Source organism: Dermacentor andersoni, chromosome 3, assembly GCF_023375885.2.
Source record: "Dermacentor andersoni chromosome 3, qqDerAnde1_hic_scaffold, whole genome shotgun sequence".
NCBI lineage: Eukaryota > Metazoa > Arthropoda > Arachnida > Ixodida > Ixodidae > Dermacentor > Dermacentor andersoni.
In genome coordinates, this window is record NC_092816.1 from 44,532,354 (window position 1) to 44,553,725 (window position 21,372).

Consider the following 21,372-nt stretch of genomic DNA (forward strand, 5'->3'; position numbering starts at 1 on the left):
TGGATGCGCACACCTTGAACTTCACGCTACTTTCGATCGAGTTCGCGAAGATCGCAATAAGCTCAGTAGGCCTCAACAAAGTATAGGACTATTCGACTGCGCACGTTTTGTATATCATGAAGCCATGAATGCGATGAAATGTAAGTCAGCAGCGGCGCTCAGGATGGGCCGCCCTGGCGTTACAACAGCCGAAGACGTAAAAACAAAGAGGATGAAACGAAGGCAGGCAGGCAGGCTCTGCTCGCTTTTTCGCTGACCCACATGCGATGACGACGCCGACAGGAACTCTAACAGTCGTGGGCGCTCTTCGGGCAAACAAACAACGCATCCTTCAATGGATAACGCGCGTGTACACACGCGATGATGAACCGCGCTGGATCTCGCGCTATATTTTTGTCGCGCCGGGCCAGAGACTGTGGGCGCATCGCGAGTCCACGTCCCGGGGAAGAGAGCTAGCGCGGCGTCCGCGTGCGGGCCATCTGGAAGACGGTGCCGAAAAAGAGATTCGCGTTCCGTGCGCGCACCGGAGGAACACCGCGCGCGTTTCCCAAATGGGATCGCCGGAGAGGATTCTTTTTTTGGAACTGCTCCGAGTGGGCCGCCGCCGCTGCTGCTGCTCTCATCGCGGCGTCTAAACCCCGCATGAAGCGCAGCCGCTGCTAACGCCGCACGCAACAGCGGGCCTCGGAGCGGCGGCGCGGTCGTCGGCGGGGGCATGCTGTCACTTCCCGGAGTGCGCCGCCTCCGTGCGCGCCAGGCCGCCTGTCGACCAGCGACTCTTGGCTGACCTTCGATTGCAGGTGAGTACCGCGATCCGCCGCATATATATGCATATATATAGGCGTGAATTGCAGTGCTTGGGGTGTGGTGCACCTTCGCGTCTGCAAACTTGTGCGACAGAGCCGTCGGGGGCCTCTCGACGCCGTATCTTTTGCACGCAAACGTGATACGGTCGTCTTCATCCACGTACTGTACAGTACAGTTTGCAGATGTATAGCGCATATACGTTGCATATATGTCTGCTTAGTCGAAAAGAGGCTGTGCACGTATACTATATATAAGCTACGCGTCGCGCCTTACAGTACGTATATGCACAGCACGGGCCGAAGAGGCTGTGATCTTGGAAGCTATCGCGATAGCGCCAGAAGACGTGCCTTCTCGCTTTGCAAGGGCACAAAAACCGTACAAGAACCACCGCCCGAATTAAATCTAACCGACTGCCCCCCTTTTGAAATGCTTCACTACAAATCCTTATATAATATATTCGACTCACGTTCCTCGGGTCTACCAACGCCGCGGCGTCTGTCCGCGTCTGTCTGCGCGTTGCCGCGGATACCGTCGCTTCGGGCTCAGACGCAGGCTGCGTTCTTTGACATTTGATACCGACCACCATCGCCGAAGGACTGTTGCGGAACTCCCCCTAGGAACAAGTTTTCGGTGGATTTTCAGCGCCCGGCCGACGTCTTCAGTACAATGCGGCGCTGAGGGTGAGGCTCGCTCGATGCCAAAGTCAGTCCGTGCCAGATCACAGCGCGGACGCCGGCCAGCGCCGAAAATCCGATGTGTTCTTTGTGCCTCGCTGTTAAATCTAAACTCTAAGCCGCAACTGCTACATAGAGCGCCTTCAACAAACTAGGCCTATACTGTCAGTGTCCGCTGAAAAACAAGGTGTTCTGATCACGCTGGTTCAGAACACCGCTCCGATGCGTGCGGAAGTAGACAACAAGCGCTGCACGCGTGATCGCCTCAGATGCGTCTTCCGTTGTAAACCGCGAGGAGCCAGTCGCGTGAATACATTGAAAAAATTACCGACGATTACGTTACTTCCTAATGCGAAATTTGAGCGCAGCAAATAAGCTGTTTCACCTTTTCGATAGATTGAGGCAAAGAAATCGAGCAACACATGTATGCGCTATCACAGAATTTTTTTGTTGCATTTGTTGCACCCTGACTGTTTGCGAGCCTTTGTTTGCGTTTGGCCTCGGCCTCGGCCGCGCGAACGGTAGAGTCTTCTCTGCGACGGCGATGAGCTTCTGCTTCAGCCTCGCTTACTGCTGGTTGCTCTCGACGGCGGCGATGAGCCTCCGCTTCGGCGGTGCGAACGGCAGGGTCTTCTCGGCGGCGGCGATGAGCTTCTGCTTCAGCCTCGCTTACTGCTGGTTGCTCTCGACGGCGGCGATGAGCCTCCGCTTCGGCGGCGCGAACTGCAGGGTCTTCTCGGCGGCGGCGATGAGCTTCTGCTTCAGCCTCGCTCTCGACGGCGGCGATGAGCCTCCGCTTCGGCGGCGCGAACGGCAGGGTCTTCTCGGCGGCGGCGCTTAGCCTCTGCTTCGGCGACGCGTACTCCTGGATCATCTCGACGGCGGCGACGGTAAGCTTCTGCTTCGGCGGCACGCACCTCTGGATTCTGACGGCAACGGCGCTGGGCCTCTGCTCTGGCAGCTCGTTTAGCAGCAGCAGCAGCAGACGGAGGACTTCCATCGGTCGTCTCGCTCATGGCTCAGAAAGAACTGGCAGATAATTTCGCAGTGGCGAACGGCAGCGGCAATTTCGGCTCGGGCGGTGCACATATACAGATCCGCCGCCACCGATCTGGCTCTCTGATTGCCACCGCACAAGGCGAACGGCAGCGGCAATTTCGGCTCGGGCGGTGCACATATACAGATCCGCCGCCACCGATCTGGCTCTCTGATTGCCACCGCACAGGGGTTGCATTGGAGGAGGAGCGAAGAAAGGAATTAAGTTCGAGCCGGCGCTTTGACAACCGGAGACTCGCAGGAAGAGGGGGGAGGGGGGCGGCGTGTACACCCAGCGGCAAACGATGGGGGCAGAAGCGCGCGCAGCAAGCGGACAACACGATAAAGGGAGGAGGGAAGAGATAGCAGCGACTGACTGATGCCGCTGACGCCGATAGTGAGTCAACCCCAGCTGCGGAGTTGGTTTCAGGGACAACGCCGCCGATGCCGACACAAACAATATGATACCCTCGCTTCCGCAGCGCTAAGAACCAGGTCTAGCCGTGGGAAGGTGGTCACGTATTCGTCGACGTGCCGGGGCCTACGTGAAATAACCGGCGCGTCGGCAACTGAAGAGCACCCTATCCGCCACACAAGAACAGGGGGGGGGGGACCCTTTCCTCCTCTTTCTGCATGGCGGCGACGGTGTTCTATGCAGTCACGTTATCTTGACTCTCTAGCGGCGTCAGCGGCATCCAGCGGTATCAGTCGGTCGCTGCTAGCGCTGGGGGGATGAAAGGGGGGCGGAGCTGGTTACGAGGCCGACGACAACGCCGACGACGACGCGAAACCCAGGAACGGACGCCAAAGAGCTGCGCTCTAAAATATATTCACATTCCTTCACCCGCATCCAAATTACGAGGACTCATCCGACAGGCTACTACAGAGGATTCGTTGGTAACGGGCTCTTGCAATCACATGCACAATCTCAAAGTTTCTTTTTGAAGTATCACGGCTGTCGCGTTACTCGAAGTTACGCATGCGAGTTGTACGGAAAAACAATGCGGAATTCTCAAGTCATGAAATGCGATGTTTTAGGTGATGAATCGTGTACTGAGACTCTAAGCCATTGTGCACGACATGCTCACACAGGCTCATATTAGACGGTGGCCGTGGACGGTGGCCAAATCGCACTACCAGCGAACGGTTCCTCGGAGTAATTACGATAAAAAATAACTTAGAAGCCAATGCTTTCGTGTACTGCAAGCGCCGGTCCTACACTCTTACACTCTAAAAACAGTTGCACCATTTGGGGTGTATATTTAATTGCCACACAACAATAATCGTCATCTGTCTTGCCCGCATTTTTCTTTAACGCTGCGAGCCCAGTACTTCCAAGTCGAGAACGGCATGCGCGTTATCAGCATGGCATAGCATTCTCGACAAGAAAGTAACGAGCGCAGAGTTTTCAAGAAAGGAAATGCGGGTAAGACAGATGACCATTATCGTTGTGTAGCAAATATACACCGCAAACGGTGTAAACTTTTCTTGCACTCTTAAAACGGTTGCACCCTTTGGGGTGTATATTTGTCCCACAATAATCGTCATCTGCCTAGCTTGCGTTTCCTTTCTTGAAAACTCGGCTCTCGATACTTTCCTGTCGAGAATGCTCCGTCACACTGATAACGCGCATGCCGTTCGTTACTGGGAAGTACCGGGCTCGCAGCGTTGAAGAAAGGAAACGCGGGCAAGACAGATGACGATTATCGTTGTGGGACAAGATAAGCCCCAAAGGGTGTAAATTTTTCTAAGAGTGTAGAATGCGGACAAATGTCGGGCACCGACAAAAGTGGTATACTCCACGCAGATTGCTACTGCAGCGGTGTCGCTCGGCATTTTGGCGAGCTGAAGCACGAAACATTGACACGAGTCAAGCGACATGCTTGCAGATAATAAAGGGCACCCATTGGCTGTCTAGATCCCAGATGCTGCCTGTAGATGGCGTTGCGATGCAGGTTGCCGTTGCTCCGGCTCCCGCTGCGTGGAGTATACCACTTTTGTCGGCGCCTGTACACGCTTCGAGGTGTATATATGCCACACAACACTGTGTAAACAAATGTTTACACCCTTTGCGTCATAAATTGCCACACAACGATATACGTCATCTGTCTTGTCCGCATTTCCTTTCTTTAACGATGCGAGCCCGGTACTTCCCAGTAACGAACGGCATGCGCGTTATCAGCATGACATAGCATTCCCGACAGGAAAGTAGCGGGCGCGGCGTCTTCAAGAAAGGAAACGCATCAAGGCAGATGACGATTATCGTTGTGTGGCAGAACGGGCACTCCAAAGGGTGTAAACTTTTCTTAGAGTGTACACCCCAAAAGGTGAGTCACGAACGGCAAGCGCGTTATCAGCACGAGAGAGAAGCGTTTTCAAGAAAGGAAACGCAAGCAAGACAGATGACGATTATCGTTGTGTGCCATATATACACCCCAAAGGGTGCAACTGTTTTTAGAGTGTGTACTGCTTACACTGTAAAGAAAGTGTACACTCTTCTGGGTGTATATCTGCCATACAACAATAATCGTCATCTGCCTTGCTTGCGTTTCCTTGAAAACGCCGCGCCCGCTACTTTCCTGTCGGCAATGCTATGTCATACTGATAACGCGCATGCCGTTCGTTACAGGGAAGTACCGGGCTCGCAGCGTTTTCAAGAAAGGAAACGCAAGCAAGACAGATAACGATTATCGTTGTGTGCCATATATACCCCCCAAAGGGTGAAACTGTTTTTAGAGAGAGTGCTGTTTAAAGACACACTCTTAAAACGGTTGCACCCTTTGGGGTGTATATTTGTCCCACAACAATAATCGTCATCTGCCTTGCTTGCGTTTCCTTTCCTGAAAACTCGGCGCTCGCTACTTTCCTGTCGAGAACGCTGCGTCACACTGATAAGGCGCATGCCGTTCGCGACTGGAAAGTGCCGGGCTCGCAGCGTTAAAGAAAGGAAACGCGGGCAGCACGGATGACGATTATTGTTGTGGGACAAGATACGCCCCAAAGGGTGTAAATTTTTCTAAGAGTGCATACTCTAAAAACAGTTGCACCCTTTGGGGTGTATATTTGCCACGCAACGATAATCGTCATCTGTCCTGTCCGCATTTCCTTTCTTTAACGCGGCGAGCCCGGTACTTTCCAGTAACGAACGACATGCGCGTTATCAGCATGACATAGCATTCCCGACAGGAAAGTAACGAGCGCAGCGTTTTTAAGAAAGGAAATGCGGGCAAGACAGATGCCGCTTATCGTTGTGTGGCAAATATACACTCCAAAGGGTGTAAACTTTTCTTAGTACAAGGCCCAAAGGGTGCAAGTTTTTTCTAAGGCTGCACCAAAAGCGTTTGCCGCCCAGAGGGAGTAATAATACACGCTTACGTGACATCCATAACGAGTCAATTTGCACGTCGCGCTTTTGAAAACCTGCCACGGCTCCAGGTGGACAAACAAAAAAGCTACAATCCCGTACGTGTTCTGTCGTTTCAGAGGACACTACAGCTGTCGTACAGCAGCGTACCCACATGGCTATCCGACGCAAGAAACCGGGCCAGCCGGCTCGTCTGTCCGACCAGCCCGTCCACCAGTACTCCAAGGCACATCGTGTCTGCAAAGTCAACAGCAGCAACCCAGCCGTCCGCAACCTGATCTCCACGACGACGATGACGACTGCGACAAGGCTTCCGCGGCAGCATCAAGACCGGAGAAGCGATGGCACCGAGGCGACCAGCAGCAAATGTTTTGCCGGCCCGACTGGTCCGACGACCAGCAGCTGTTCGGAACTGCCGAGCGCAGCGACGCACGGCGGCGGCGACGAGAATCGCTCAGACAATGCGGCGCTGCCGCAGTGCAAAGACGGGAACAGCAGGACTGGCGAGGGCACCTGCGCAGAGGGCGATGGCAGTGCGCAGGAGGACGGTGTGCGCAGGTTGCAGAACCGGTTGCGTGACAACTGGTCCAAGCTGGTCACGGACAGAATTACCATGATGGCGTTCGCGCGCTCCCTCAAGGGCCACAAGTGTCCTACGGTTCTCTACTGTCAAAGTTAACTCCGCCTAACAGTATGCTCTCTTTCCTCGTGTGCATATATCGCATTGTACACCGACCTTAGGGATATGTATTAGAAAGCCAAAGCGAGCATACAATGGGTGTACTTTCGATGAGGTTCCTGCAATCGCAGACTGTTTTAGCTTTGATGCGTTGTCATCGCATTGAAAACGTTGGCCTCTGGCGGGAAGCGTAAGCTCAGAGAGAGAGAACAAAATTTAACAACGCACTCCCAAAACAATAAAAAAAAAGGGTATATACATTTACGACCCAGGCACAGGCATAAGATTGATAAATAGAAGCTGTACTAGCAGTGTACTAACCCTGTGAAATTTAAGCTACGAGTCCAGGGAGCCAGCCACTTAGGTGTTCTTTTTTTTTGTGAAACCCGTCATCCGTACACTAGAATTTGCTTATGGCTACGCAAGAGTTACACAAGCAACAGCCACATTCTAAAGAAAGCACTTGCCTGCAGCATAAACATTCTTTCTCTAGCTGGTCAGTGCCACTAAAAGTGTTCAAAAGTCAAAAAGAATACTAAAGAGAAGTATACTGAACGTAAATTACACACCAGCGCCCCACGGCGTCACAATCGTGGCAACATGCTATTGATGCATGTTGATTGTTTGATAAGAAATGATGGTAGCGCAGAAACGAACTGAGATTTAACTTGGCAGAGTTTGTGTTTTCCATGCGAAAAGAAGCAAAAGCAGAAATATATTGCATGCTGATGTTGTTAGCACTGGAGATGGCGTGCACAATTCAAGAAGGAAAGCTTTACCCTTCATATTTTGCATTAGTAAGTCATATTTCCGCCAGAGAGACACAGAAGAATCTTTGAAATATTAATCAGCCAGTCCCACTGGCTTAACAACTTTCTTCAGTGCCCTTGTAATATAATTCATACACGGTGGTACACTATGACACTCGGTTACTTCTCTTGTACAATGGTCAAAGCATCCACACAGCTTCCATACTGTCATTGGCGCTAGCTGTTGTGGAGTAAATTGCTAACAAGAGCTCTACTCCCATCAAGGCATAGCTCAGAAAGCTGTGTGCAGGTGAAAACAAACAGCAGTAAAAAGCTTACAGACACGGTGCAGTAGATGAGCTGTTCTTCACGACTGCACATTTATGGCACTTTGCTTTTGTTTTCATGGTACATACAAGCTTCTTGACCAGTAAACTAACAAAGCTTGAAGCCACGGTTCTATACAGCATCGCCTTTGTAACAATGCGGCTTTCCTCAGGTTCTGTGCGAAGGCCCTGTGCGATAGTAGCATTTTTACCCAATTGAAGTATGCTCCATCCGACCTAAGTTAAATGCATTAACGTTGCTTATTTAAGGTATTAAGAAACAGCATATACTAAAGTCAAAAACAGCTTGTGTAGTTGCGTGGACCTTGTGTAACACCAGTGTTTTAAACTGAAAAGATTAAACTATATATGGGTCTGCAGTGCTTTAAGATTTACCACGAACTGAGTAGAAGTTCTGAACGGTTTTGAAATCATAATGGTATGAAATCACTTTACAAATGTGCCGTGTTCTGCTGCCCCAAATGTCCAAGTCTGGCTGATCAAGACGATGAAAATGTAACTATGGTAGTATAGAAAAAAGCTATTAATGCGTTACTTTATGTCCACTGCAAAGTGTGCTCCAGAGCACCACTGCCAGATTTGTGCGACATTGCTTCATTGCTTTTGTTGTGACCGGTGTTGATTGTTGTTGGCAGTGAACACTGCCATCTGAGGAATGCTAGTCAATGAAAAGTCTATCTGCTCTACAGCTGTCGTATAGTCTCTTTGTTCTTTTGTGTTGACCATTTGATGAAAGAGCAAACAGTAAAAGGCAAAGTATTTTTATTACAATGAAACTGAGTATGCATTATTTGTGTCCACGGTTCCACACACTCTTTTTCACGTACACTAACATCTCTACGCTAAAATGAAAATGCGCAGACGTAGGCTGCCACTCATGTCACATGTCAAAAATGCAAACACCAGAGACCGGTCAGTTATACAAGAAGCGGCATGTCTGTGGCAGTCGAGCTGCCCTGGCATGTTTTTTTACCCATGCATCCAGGCGCCGTCTATAGGTGCAATAAAAAAATAGTGGCACATGTCACATTATTGTGAGGCAATCAACCTGAAAGCACCATTCTCACAGAACAGGACACCAACTCTACGCCAGATGTCTGTGAGGACAACGACACAGCAATGACCATCTAACGCCCTTACTACTACAAATATAGAAGCGAAACTGGCCAGTGTTTATTGCACTAAACAGAAATATGCCCACTTAATTATGTGAGCATCTTCTGGGAAAGCCTAGTGCAGTTAGGACATTGTTACAGCTATGGAAAAAAAAAAAGAAGAAACGAAAACATCCTCTTCTGGTACACTCGTCAATCAAGTTTGTCTTAGCAGCAGTTATCTTGTTCTTTGTCTCGTCACGAAGACTACATCTTGGGAATCGCAGAGATACGACAAGTGCATTCAGCCACACATAGCGCTAAAAAAACAGCACTACCTGAGGAGTGAGGAATGTATCAAGCTTGACTGGGTGGTCAGCCAAACATAAGAGTTTGGGAAAGCCAGATCTGAGGAAAAAATTGCAGTAAGCAGTAAGGCAATACTCATTTAAGTCTCAATGCAATACCAGCGTGCTGATGTGCTCAACTAAATGAGTATGACAAAAAATGTGCACAGCAAATTTTGAAAAACAGTGTACAGCACTGGATGCATTTGCCACATGACATTGGTTAATGCCCTGTTAGAAAGTATGTTTAAATAACAAAAGAATGCATGTGTTTGACATACTAGTATATTATTTGCTTGTTGTAAGATAATGTTGTAACATAGACTCAACATTACAAATTTGCCTTGCTGTTTTAATTAGCATGTGTTTGACATACTAGTATATTATTTGCTTGTTGTAAGATAATGTTGTAACATAGATTCAACATTGCAAATTTGCCTTGCTGTTTTAATTAGCACGGTACCTCAGTTGCAGACCAGTATAGCTGCTGCAAACAGAAAGATGGTGTGCTGTTGTTTACAAAGCACAAGTGAATCCTGTTGGACATGTCGGTTCACCATGAGTTCGGTACGGGTTCAGTACCCGTACCGTCCGGTACGGTACCAGTACCGGTACGGTAAGTGTACGGGTTCAGTTTGTCATGGCCAGTGCATATATACCTCCTCACATTGGCTAGCCAAAAAAGACAATCTAAAATTAGAAAGCGAAGAGCAGTGAAACACACTGGCACATAAGACTGTACCACTGGTTAAGACAATATGCACATAAAGAAAGTGCCTGTCCTAAAAGAAGAGTGCAAGATTCCACAACTCATTCAGTATGAATACAACCACACAAAGGCAAAGCAAGAGTGTACGACAATGTACAACATACGAGCATACGACAAACCACTAAGTGGCCCAATGTGAACAGTCTGATAGACGTACGGAAAACGAACAAATATAAAAATGGCACTAGGATATACAACAAAGGTTGTCCCTGAAAAAGACAGCATTCGAACTCTATGCAAGCATGGCTCTAAAAACAATGATGTGTGTGTGCCGAAGCTCAACAGAAAGTGCGCTAGGCAAGAACAAAGGAGTCGGAGATAGCACACCACTGTAAATGTAATGCATGGTACACAATGGTAGTACAAATGCTTGCATGTGGATGCACAACTTTGCAAGGTAAAGAACAGGACTTGAAGCAGCTGTGCAAAGGTAGTTAAAGCTAGTTTTAAGATGAAGAAAATGGAAAAAGAAAGAAAGCGGTGTCAAGGTTGCCAAAACTACTTGTTGAAAAGAAAAGGCATAGTTCTGTAATTGCTCTCTGCAACGTCAAGCAATGCAATAGCGGCACATTATACGTAATAAATAAAGCATTTCGGATGGACAGAAGTCATGATAAGTGGATGATGACATACTGATGACATATGACAGCACGTATAGTAAGTAACGACAGTAGCAAGAGCACATTCAGTAGCAGTGGCAATGAATTCCATATAAGTCAACACCACACAATATTCTACTGCTTCAGCTGAACAGGTTTGGAAATGAGTATTTTAGTGCACAATAAATTACAAATAAGTCATCCTCTGATACAGTAATCAACCTATGAATGCAACACTTCAGAAAATCATTTGCAGACAACTGACTACAGACTGAAAATTATGTTTATCCTGAGTGCACCATAAAGTAGTAAGCAGGTGAGCATTCTACATAAGCTGACACTACCAAAGTTCAATTCTAGCGTGGCAGTTCTTGATGTTCCATGTTTACACTTCTAAACTTCTCTTGCAAATATGAACACGGAGAAATGCAAAGACACTATCCAGTTTGCCTTCTGCCTTACAGCTACAGTAACTACCTAATGTATGTGTCAACCTAAAGCCATTCATAAAAAATGTTTTACTAACCCAACAGAAATAAATATAAGCTGGTGTGCTTGACACCCAAGTCCATGAACTGGAATGCAACTAGTACTAAGTATTGATGCCTCTAAAAAAAACAGAGTGAGTACAACGGAAATTGTACTTTGATCCAACCGTGGCTAGAAAAGTTTTCGGAAGATGTAAGTTGGTTCCTCCACAATCACCAAAGCTCCTGACTGGGCGAAAATGTCTCTAGAGAAATGCATTTTTCAAATGCTCAAGCTTCACCTCCCAACTTGAAATTGTAATAACTGCAGAAAAAAGTGAACATGCCATAACAAAAACATGCAAGCAACAACAAACAATGATCTATATTGACACTTCGCACCTCCATTGATTTTCTTGCTCTTGCCTATATCACAAGTGACTCAAGATTAGCTTTGAGTAACACTAGTGCATCAATTGACTTGAAAAAAAGAAAGAAAAAACTCCTCTGAAATCAAGTAAACATTCCAGCAAGCATTCTCACAGTGATGGCACATGTGATTTCACCTACACAATCAATTGTACCATTGCTATATTACTTTTAAGAATCTTAAGAGGTTGAAAGAATGAAAATCCGAGCAGCACAAAATATGAAAATGTACACATTTTTCCACAGACCACAGCCAACATACCACCCACACATACATGGGTGTTCACATTGTTCAGAGCAAACAATGTGCTGTTACTCAAGCACATCTGTTTGCCTTATTTAAAAAATCTGGATGGAGGTGCCGCTCGCTGTAGAGTGAGCAGCATAAAATGGCATAAAAGGAATGACCTTTTTTTTCCCCACCAGCCAAAAAAATAAGATGCCCTGCTTACTAAGAATCACTGAATGAAGCTATAAATGCAGGTGAAATAATTACCGAAGGCATCACACCAACTACACAGCAACAAAGAGCCACCAGTGCGTATGCATTTTTCATTAAAGTTCTTCTCTCTGGCAGCGAGAGTGAGCTGAATTTCTGGCATTCAAGGCACCAAAAGTGGACCAAAAATTCAAATTAATGCAGGTCATAAAGGTGAGGGCCAGTTCGCTCAACCATGCGGTTACTTCTCCTGTCAGTCTTTGTACACACTGTCTTCTACAACTGCCACCTGTCCGCTACAAGGCTTGTTTGGCAACTACGATTACCCTTAGGATGCGTGGTGCCGATGTTTGTACATTAACTGTAGTGACCACCCACACTGAGCCCAGCCTTGCTCTTATTTCCACGAAAGCGAGTAGCAGTACTGTGCACTTGAGGAACCTACCAGCTGCCAAGTGTCCTTCACTACACTGTTGCTGTGTGACCGAGCCAAACATGAAAACACCCTTTGAAACTGCAAGAACACACGTTTCCCCAAGCCATCAATTCATAAGGTAGGAGGAGGTGAGGTCATGAAGCTCTTGATAGAAAGGGCACAATTTGGCTGTGACGGCCTCTTTCATAGTGGATGCCATTGGTCAAATGGGAATGGACGTCTGAATCCTCATTTGAACGCTTCGAGTTTTGAGGTCTGAGCTTCCCAGAGGTTGTCATGTGTGGTCAGTTCAAAGAACTGCTGTCTGGTTACCACGACTGAGACTATGTTACTTCAATTCTGCTGAGTCTACGTTCCTACAGCCACCAAAGCATGACAATTATGTTGGTACCTCCACAACTGTCATTCGAGCAGCCTGAGTAGCTGCAAGAATGGTTGGTGCAAAAGTTAAGCCTCTGCAAAAACAATGGGACAGAACACTTAAAATTTTAATACTTATGTTACAGTGAAGCTAATGTTCATTGCAAAGTGCTAAAACCAGACAAACCCAGCCTCACAGCACGCATCACCCGCAATGCTCCCTTGAACTTGCAACTCATCACAGAGTAGGAGACAGCTATTTAGTGCAAAACAAGCTGACTGAAAACGGTTACTGCCCCTCACCAGATCAACTAGAGAGATTCACTGTTAGTTCACGCTTGGTCACGTTACAAGCTACGACTAGGATACAGACGGGCAAGGTGCACAGTGGTGCATAAGGCGACTGCAAAACATCTATTCAGAATTTCCAGCTTCTATCATTCTAAACTACACTGTACAGCACAGCTGTGGATTGCAATATGTCTCAACAGCTGATGATATCAGACTTTCAGAGAGTGCTGTGCTGTTTCATGGCTTTCAGCACCGAAAGAATACAGTATTTTAACAGTGTGAAAGACAACCAAGTAATAGTGACTGTCGTACTGGACCTGTACTCGAAGAGTTTTCAGGAACTATGGGGTCTAAGCTTGTAAACCTACAGTGAGTTATGAGGGACACCATGATGGAAGGCTCCAGATTAATTCTGACCACCTGGGGTTTCTTAATGTTCACCCAAAGCACTGTCTACAAGAATTTTTGCATTCTACTGCCATCGCAATGTGGCTGTCGCTACCAGGAGTTGAACCTGCGACCTCATGCTCAGCACCGCAGCATGGTAGACACTGAGCTACTGCAGGGGGTGCACTTGACTGTTAAAATGCGCAATTCAATACCAGATAATCAAAACAAAACAAACAAGACCAATACAAGTTATCAGTTATCGGCTAACTGAGCAGAGTGAAGCAACAACATTAGAGTTTATGCAAGTAGTACACCTTGCACTTTGTAAAACAAACCTGTGTAATTATATATGCTAACATGTGAGCCAGCTGTGCCCACATCACTGTTCTTCAAGCCTTGATTGAATAGATGTAACCATCTTTTCTGTTACAATAATAAAAAAGTCCACAGCGAAAAACTAGTGAGGTTTTCTGATTTTTGATCCCAGTGGCATAAGAAGCCAAGATGTTCCAAATTTGTTAAGTTGAAGAACGAAAATTAGCCCCTTGAATTATGAAACCATACTATGTGACATTAATTTATATCAGTCAGTCGTGTGAAACACAAAGCACTGAATAATCGCTTCACGCTTAACTTTTGGTATAACTTTAACAGGTTACGATCCAAAACATGTTAGTGCATTTAATGCATTTAACATGGTAATAAGGCAAAGTCAAAATAAACAACAGGCAATATGCTAGTGTCAGTAGTTTAACAGGTGTCGTCACAGGTTTTGCAACTGCTGCATTTTGTAACTCCAAGTTAGGCAAAGGAATTTGGCAGTTTTCTTTTATATGAAATTATAATGCGATTTGGCCCTTTAAGTTGCCGTTTCTTTTACAAACAGGTTTTTTTTTTTATGACTCTCCCATGAATGTGCTCTGTGTCTATCATTGAGTATTTTATACACATGAATGTCAATAATGTTTTTGGTGACTATATACATAACAGTTTACCACTTTTCCCAGTAATATCTAGCAAGAAGATGTTATGAATGCTGGCTGGTTGTTTTGATTAGTTAAGAATCATAGGAGTGCAAAGAAAGCCACATCTAGATAGCACTTTTATGAAATTATGAGACTAACCAACCACAAAACCAGGTTTATGTATTTAAATATGTGGTAAAATGCATTGCCAACTACCAGTGAGTTTATCTCACTAAGGAGCATGTACGCTTGATAGTTACAGAAGACGTGCAGACACACAGGCTCTTGCACTAGCCTTGACTGGAAAGCAAATTTCAATTTCATCCAAATTTTGTCCCGATCACAACTACTTCATGACTTGAGAGTTTCAAGCATGCTTATCATACTGGAGTCCTACACAACCACCAATCCTATGCTGAATCTACGGAGCTTTCGAGCAAATGAAACTATAAGTATTCACGGGTATGATACTCTTTCTAGCGCATCATGCTGCCCTTGAATACTGACCTCTTACAGTTAAAATCGAATTTCAGAAAATTCTTGTCTTCGGGCTCTGGCCAAATATGACGACCCATACTTGTAATACCATCAGCAATTAAGATTCTTATTTTCCTACATCCTAGGATGATCTTATCAGTATTCTGTCTGGCAAAGAAAAGAAAGAAAGACATTGCTCTGATATGATTCATTCACTAAAACCAAGGATGCATAAACGCACTCGACCTGACAGGCATATGACAGCTATCAAAGGTCGAGCGCTTCACACATATATTACTACAGTGGAATCTGGTGCTAGAGCTCAGCAACCACAATGAAAACGGTGCAATGCTACCTTGCCAATTACAAGCTTAGAGTCGTTGTAAACGGCACTGCTGTCTGCTTGCAACGCAACGTTCCAGTACCAACACAATATGCTTGACCAAGGAAGCCAATTAAACTTGCAATGAAATTTTCGGCACATTAAGTATAAGAAGGTCCCTGCTAAAGTAAGGTATGTTTTTAAATGTAATAACCCCACCCATGGGCAGGTTCTTCCTTTTTCTATTATACAATGGTCTCCCTGTCACAAAACTTGAGGGAACCTTGGAAATCTGTTTCATAAGGAATTCAGTTTAACTGAAGTTCACTGACCATATGTGAAACTAAGGTCCCCAAGCTGTGTAACTTATCAGAGAATCACTTTAAGGAACACCGACATGCCATTTTCTACTTTAATATTTTTCTGAACAAATGAAGGTCTGAGCTTCCTAATCTCTAAAAAAAAAAAAAAAAATACTGGCTAGTGTCAGGAAATCTTAACTAATTTAATATAATTCTTGTTTGTAAGAAACAGTTCCGGTAACGGTACCCAGAAAATGGATGCGTCCTGATATCATGATACATTACGATTGATTATCTTGATTAGCTCCTGCGATCACTGTGGCTGCCACATACAAGTGCACATAGCATACTTGTTTATCTTATGCGCAACGTCACCATAGCTAGCCTTATAGCTAAGTGATGCCAATGAATTGTGCTTTATGTCACAATAACACTGAAGACGCCACATCTGCTGTTCTGAGATCAGCTTGAGTATCAAATTAGAATATGCTATGTTGCCCAAACTTTATGCATGCCAAGTGTGATCCTCTTATGTGCAAAATCCGCGTGGTAGAGCTTATACAACTTCAAAAATATGTGTCGGTACTTTAAATTTGATGGGACAGAAGGTTGCCAGAAACAGTGCTTTGCAGCAACTGCTAGAATATGAACCTTTCTATAGGCAATTCAATTAACAGCATTTTTTTTTCTACCATCTTGTGATGGGTATAAATACATCCCAGTGTTCTTGTGCTGGTTGCTTCGCCTCACTTGTAACCCTACAGATACAAGCAGATCTCATGCCCTTAATCAACACAAAGGACATTACAACCAAAAGGATCACAATCGTTACTCATACTGCAAAGCTCTCTTCGGCATGCGATGTCGTGATGAAAGCATGCACAAAATTGTGCACGCTTCTGGGAAAAGGAGGGAACAAAAATGGCCACAGCTTACCATACTGTGGTAGCAAGTCAAGAGTGAAGGATGCCAAGTCGCATCACAGGCTTGCCGAACATGAGTTCGCGGGGTGTAAGCTGCCAGCTCCAAGTGTTCTAGGAAGCCTTCGTCTTTAACAGAACTGCTCCTTTACACTTTCAGCACATGTCAATATGCCTCCATACTACTTCGATAAGCAATGCTGGTTCTGAGTCTCTCAGTGACGCTTTGGTTAGAGCAAAGCGTCATTATATTCAAAACTACATCCTTTTCAGCAGAAGAGTTGCTGGAAACTTTGAAAAAAAAAAGGGGGGAGGGGAGGGGAACGCTTCAATCCCTGCAGCAGGAAATCTGCAGCTGTTAAAACACCACTTCCTTCTGTTCACAAGTATACGAAATGATTCCAGGAACATTGTACTCTTCACACTTCATTCTGTTCATCACTTTTGCTGAAAAGTCGAGAGGGAGGCGCTGCACTGGAAGCTGGCTGGTCACTCCAGGCAGATGAAGAAAGTCTTTTGCTTTGACATAAACAACGCACTAGAGAAACTAGGGCAACGAAGCACAGGGAAAGCAAGTTTTGTGGCCACAACCTATGTTGTCAGCACATTTATAGGCTTTTCTGGCATATTAAGACTAAGCTGCGGTGCTTTGTGGGTCACTGCTGTTTTTGCTAGGTTCATTGCTTAATGCACCGGGCAGGCACTGTCAATTCAGTCATACATGCGATGGGCGCACCACCGAATTGTTGTTGGTTCTGACCGCACGTTCATTGTTGTCATTGCAGTCGGGGCGATCTAGGAGAAAGCTTTCCTCCAAGTCAACCTCGAAGCCAGGGTTGGCAACAATGTGCGGCACAGTCGACGATTCTTCCTCCTCTTCTACCTCGTCTTGAAACTCCTCTGCAGAAAGTAACACAGTGGAATATTAGCGATGCAGTCGAATTCAAGCTTATCAACACAGATGTTTCATTCGTAATTTTTTTAAACTTCTCTTGCTTGGTTCATAAATATTTGCAACAATGCTACCCCTATCATAAGCCTTCAGATATGCCTGCATTAAGTGGTCCTAGGGTGTGTTATAAACAAGTAACATGTTACTATTTCTAGGCCAAAAAATATCTACGTTCTGTCATATTTATAGTTGTGGCACGTACGGTACAATCCACCGGTTAAGAGGACATCAAATTAGTAGTTCAGGAGACTGATTACAGCTTCGTTCTGACGCAAAGGCGTCAGAAACAATCTTTTATCAATATAGGGACTACCTAGCATGTCACATTGCGCACTTTTCTCCTATGGAGTTGATGTTGATTTGAATACTAGATAAGCATTCCCTTTGAGAGTGGACCGTTCTCTAAATGGGAACAATATTTCCCAAAAGAACATAGTCTTGAGAAAGCACTGGAGATGCACCATCTGGCTATTAACAATGTTGTGTTCTCACTGCAACAGTTTACACATTGTATATTTAAAAATTTTTACAGAGCTATGCTACATTTCACTACACTTCACTTAGTTTCACTGCAAGCAAATCGAGAAAATTGTTGCAAGTTCTGTAGAAATCCATAAGGTGAAGCAAGCTTCAGGTAAGGAAAAACATTGCCATCTACCTGACAGGGATTCACTGCAGTGTCGTTGAAAAGCAAACCTCACAGTCGGAGATAAATTTTGTAGTTTGTGGACTGCCCTCAGGATCACTGCCTTTCCGGGGCAGCTGCCCTACCATATAAGCCGACCAGGCAACTATAGCAGACAGCAGTTAGGGACCAAATTATTATGCAGCTTGATATGCTGGAAGTTTCAATAAATGAATTGTCCAATTGAGTTCTGTGAATGTTCACAGGGGGATGAAAGTTTCACATTGTAAGTTTCACTTATACCAATTTTTCCTGACGTAAAGTGAGAGTGTTCTTATTAAAGCTCAATGTGGCAACACCATGGACCAGACCTATACCCAAATGTATCTGATAACTTCACTCAGACCGTGTAATAAGCAAGACACCACTGATCAGCATGTGAGCCTTCAGAATGAACAATGAGTAAATGAACGCACCATGTCGGCCTTCCTTGTAAATGAGGAGGCAGCTGAGGCAAGAGAGAATCAGAATGGTGCCCATGACCATCGAGACGGCCACCATCCATGCTGCTGTGCTGAAGTCATCCCCGCCAGCAAACATCTTCTGCACTACTTCTAGATAACCAGAGAAAGCAAAAGCAAAGCATTCTTTCAATACTGAGAACACTGCTGCCGTGTTTCTCGCTTGTTATTTATGAGTACATTATCAGTGTTATGCTTTTAGGCTGGTATTGCTTTACACGTACTGTAGAATGACGGGCCTGTCAACATGACATGACCCTTGCACAAGCCATGCCGCAGAGAGAGAGAGAGAGAGAGAAGGATGAGAGGTGAGAGCTGGGACACCATAGACACATTTTCAGCCTTGTGAGTGCCACACAATCATAGCTTATATGGGTGTCGTAGCTTATACGATTGGCTCCTTTGCGCAAGCTGCAGGAGGGAGCCAATTGCAGTTGAGAATTTCGATCCAAATCAGGCTCGATCACAATCAAAAGTGGCTGTATGACATCGGTATTACTTTAGGTAGCATGGCAAGGCGAAGACAGAGATGGCAGGAAATGACAAGTCAGTGCATGTCCTGTCGTTTCCCTTCTTCTTTGTCCTTGTTGGACTAACTAAAGCAGCTAGGAATTTACTCTAACTTGCCCACCTATCTTGTCCTTTTGCAGAGCCACACGCCGCCCTTGCAGTAAAACATAAAATTTACTGACCTCACCCTACTGTATTTCATAAACTACAAAGGCTGGAAGGACATCTCTCACTGCCCGCATTAACAACCAAAAAATAGTGCGGCACATATGGAAGATATAGGTATGCAGTCAAGTAATTTGATGTAATATTATGTCATTTTCATGGCACAAAAAAAAGTATAATTACTGCACGGAGTTTGCAATAGGTGTGGATCTACTTACCACTAAATGAGTGGGGTGGCACACACAACTTGCACTTGCGACAAAACCATTGGTACACTGAATAGTGCAGGCACAAAGGTGCACAACTAAAATGCAATTTGATGTAGCCTTAAGCGCAGATGCTGCAATTGTAATATACTATATAGGAAGTAACTATTTCATCCGAGGCGGCACAACTAAAACATAACCGAACTGCTAAACATATAGAGTGAGACTTCTATGACCGCACTGCTTGCACAGCGTTACGCAGCGTTGCCTGCTAAGTATGAAATGAAGTACAGGTACTCACCATGGAGCCAACACCTAAGCATCTGAACACTGGTCACCCATAGCAGGATGAGAGAACAGACCTTCATTTTTCATGTTTTCAGAATTAAGGCAGCTCTGAGTGACAGTGCTGTTTACCAACGCTGGAGCCATATTTTGTAACTGTCAAGAGGCGTTATAGTTTAATTGACGAAACCCTCACATAGCAGAGTACCGCAGCGAGAGGGCACAGAGCTTCGGCAACACAGACACAAGGTTTCCAACCACTCGTTGTCGTCGTCTTTCTCGAAGCAGTGCCTGCTGCTCGTTCTTCTCCCGTACAATTACCTCCCTGAAGAAGAGGAGCCGAGCCGTCTCAGGGACCTACGGGCAAGATAGCACAGGTGGATCAAAGTACGGCTTGAGCCGCTGAACGTGCACAATTTCGCGCCCTCAGAGGCGCTTATTGGAAGGCGGCTCAAGGGGTTTTACCAAATAGTTCACAGGAGACGTTCGACTGACGACACGGTAGGGATCCTGGTACTTGGAAACAAGCTTCGGTGAAAGTCCCGGGCTGGTAGCGGGAACAAGCCAGACTAGTGAGTCAGGCGCATAGGGTGCCGCAGAGGAGGGAATATCCCGAAGGTGCTTCTGTCGCTGCTGATCTTACAAAGTAAATGTGCGGGCGAGCTTTCGCCACTCTTCCGCCTGTGCAGCAGCCTCGGACAGGGTAGTAGCCTCCGTTGTGTCAGGGCGATACAGAAGGATGGTATCCATTGTGCAGGAAGGCTCGTGTCCGTAAAGAAGAAAGAACAGGGAAAATTCTGTAATGGTCTGTGTGGCGGTATTATAAGCGTACGTCCTGAAGGGTAGAATGCGGTCCCAATTGGTTTGGTCAGATGCGACGTACATGGCTAACATATCGCCAAGAATGCAGTTAAAGCGCTCAGTCATCCCATTAGTTTGCGGGTGGTATGCAGTAGTGGTACGGTGAGTTACGTGGCATTCCGTGAGCAGGGCTTCTACAACATCAGACAGAAAGACTCGGCCTCTGTCGCTCGCAGCTCTCTGGGGGCTCCATGGCGAAGTATGATGTTAGCAAGAAGGAACCAAGCAACATCCCGCGCAGATGCGTTGGGCAGACGCGAAGTTTCCACGTAGCACATGAGATGGTCTATCGCCACTATCACCCAGCAGTTGCCATCTGAAGTACTCGGAAAAGGCCCATAATGACCAACTCCGATCCGGTCAAAGGCCTGTCCTGGACAAGGCAATGGTTGCAGTGGAACGGCAAAGGCATGGGGGGTATTCTTGTGGCATTGGCAAGCGAGGCAAGAGCGGACATATTGGCGGACGAATCGGTACATCCCGCGCCAGTAATAACGAATTCGCACACATGCGTATGTTTTTAGTACTCCTGCATGTGTGCATTGCGGGTCATCGTGAAAAGCTGCACATATGTCTGTACGTAGATGCCGAGGAGCCACAAATAACCATTTGCACTTGTCTGAGAGGTAAAACGGTGGTATAGGAGCCCGTCACGAACAGCGAAGTGGTGTGCTTGGCGATGCAATGCACAGTCAGTAGAAGGCACTGATGGGTCTGACAGAAAAGCCAGCGTAGCAACAATCCATTGATCCTTCTGCTGCTCCGAAAGCATATCCATGGTGTTAAGGGAGGGCTCACACATTCGTACTTTCTCATAACTGGGCTGGCCTGACACTGGGGAGCGAGACAAGGCATCCGTGTCTGAATGTTTATGACCAGAGCGGTGCAGCACTCGAATATCATGCTCTTGGAGGCGAAGCGCCCATAGAGCGACGTGACCTGAAGGATCTTTCAAGGTCGAGAGCAAGCAGAGTGCATGGTGGTC

The 21,372-nt window shown here is 46.1% G+C and overlaps 2 protein-coding genes across 2 annotated transcripts in view; one reads left to right on the forward strand and one right to left on the reverse strand.

Moving 5' to 3' along the window:
- Window positions 1–527: 527 nt before the first annotated feature.
- On the forward strand, window positions 528–8,431 carry LOC126516592 (uncharacterized). The gene is made up of 2 exons (XM_050166715.3): window positions 528–800; window positions 6,000–8,431. The coding sequence occupies exon 2, from the start codon at window positions 6,035–6,037 to the stop codon at window positions 6,557–6,559; it is 525 nt and encodes a 174-aa protein (XP_050022672.1). The 5' UTR covers window positions 528–800; window positions 6,000–6,034; the 3' UTR covers window positions 6,560–8,431.
- LOC126516569 (contactin-1a) overlaps window positions 8,401–21,372 on the reverse strand; it is a 38,366-nt gene continuing 25,394 nt past the window's right edge. Inside the window, exons 5-6 of the mRNA XM_050166697.2 lie at window positions 18,316–18,453; window positions 8,401–17,162 (exon numbers count right to left, since the gene is read on the reverse strand). Of these exons, the coding sequence (XP_050022654.1) occupies window positions 16,978–17,162; window positions 18,316–18,453 (323 nt within the window). The 3' untranslated portion in view covers window positions 8,401–16,977. The remainder of the gene's footprint in view (window positions 17,163–18,315; window positions 18,454–21,372) is intronic.

Excerpts from the sequence above, each read along its gene's own strand:
- LOC126516592 (XM_050166715.3), top strand. The coding sequence starts at position 6,035 with ATGGCTATCCGACGCAAGAAACCGGGCCAGCCGGCTCGTCTGTCCGAC.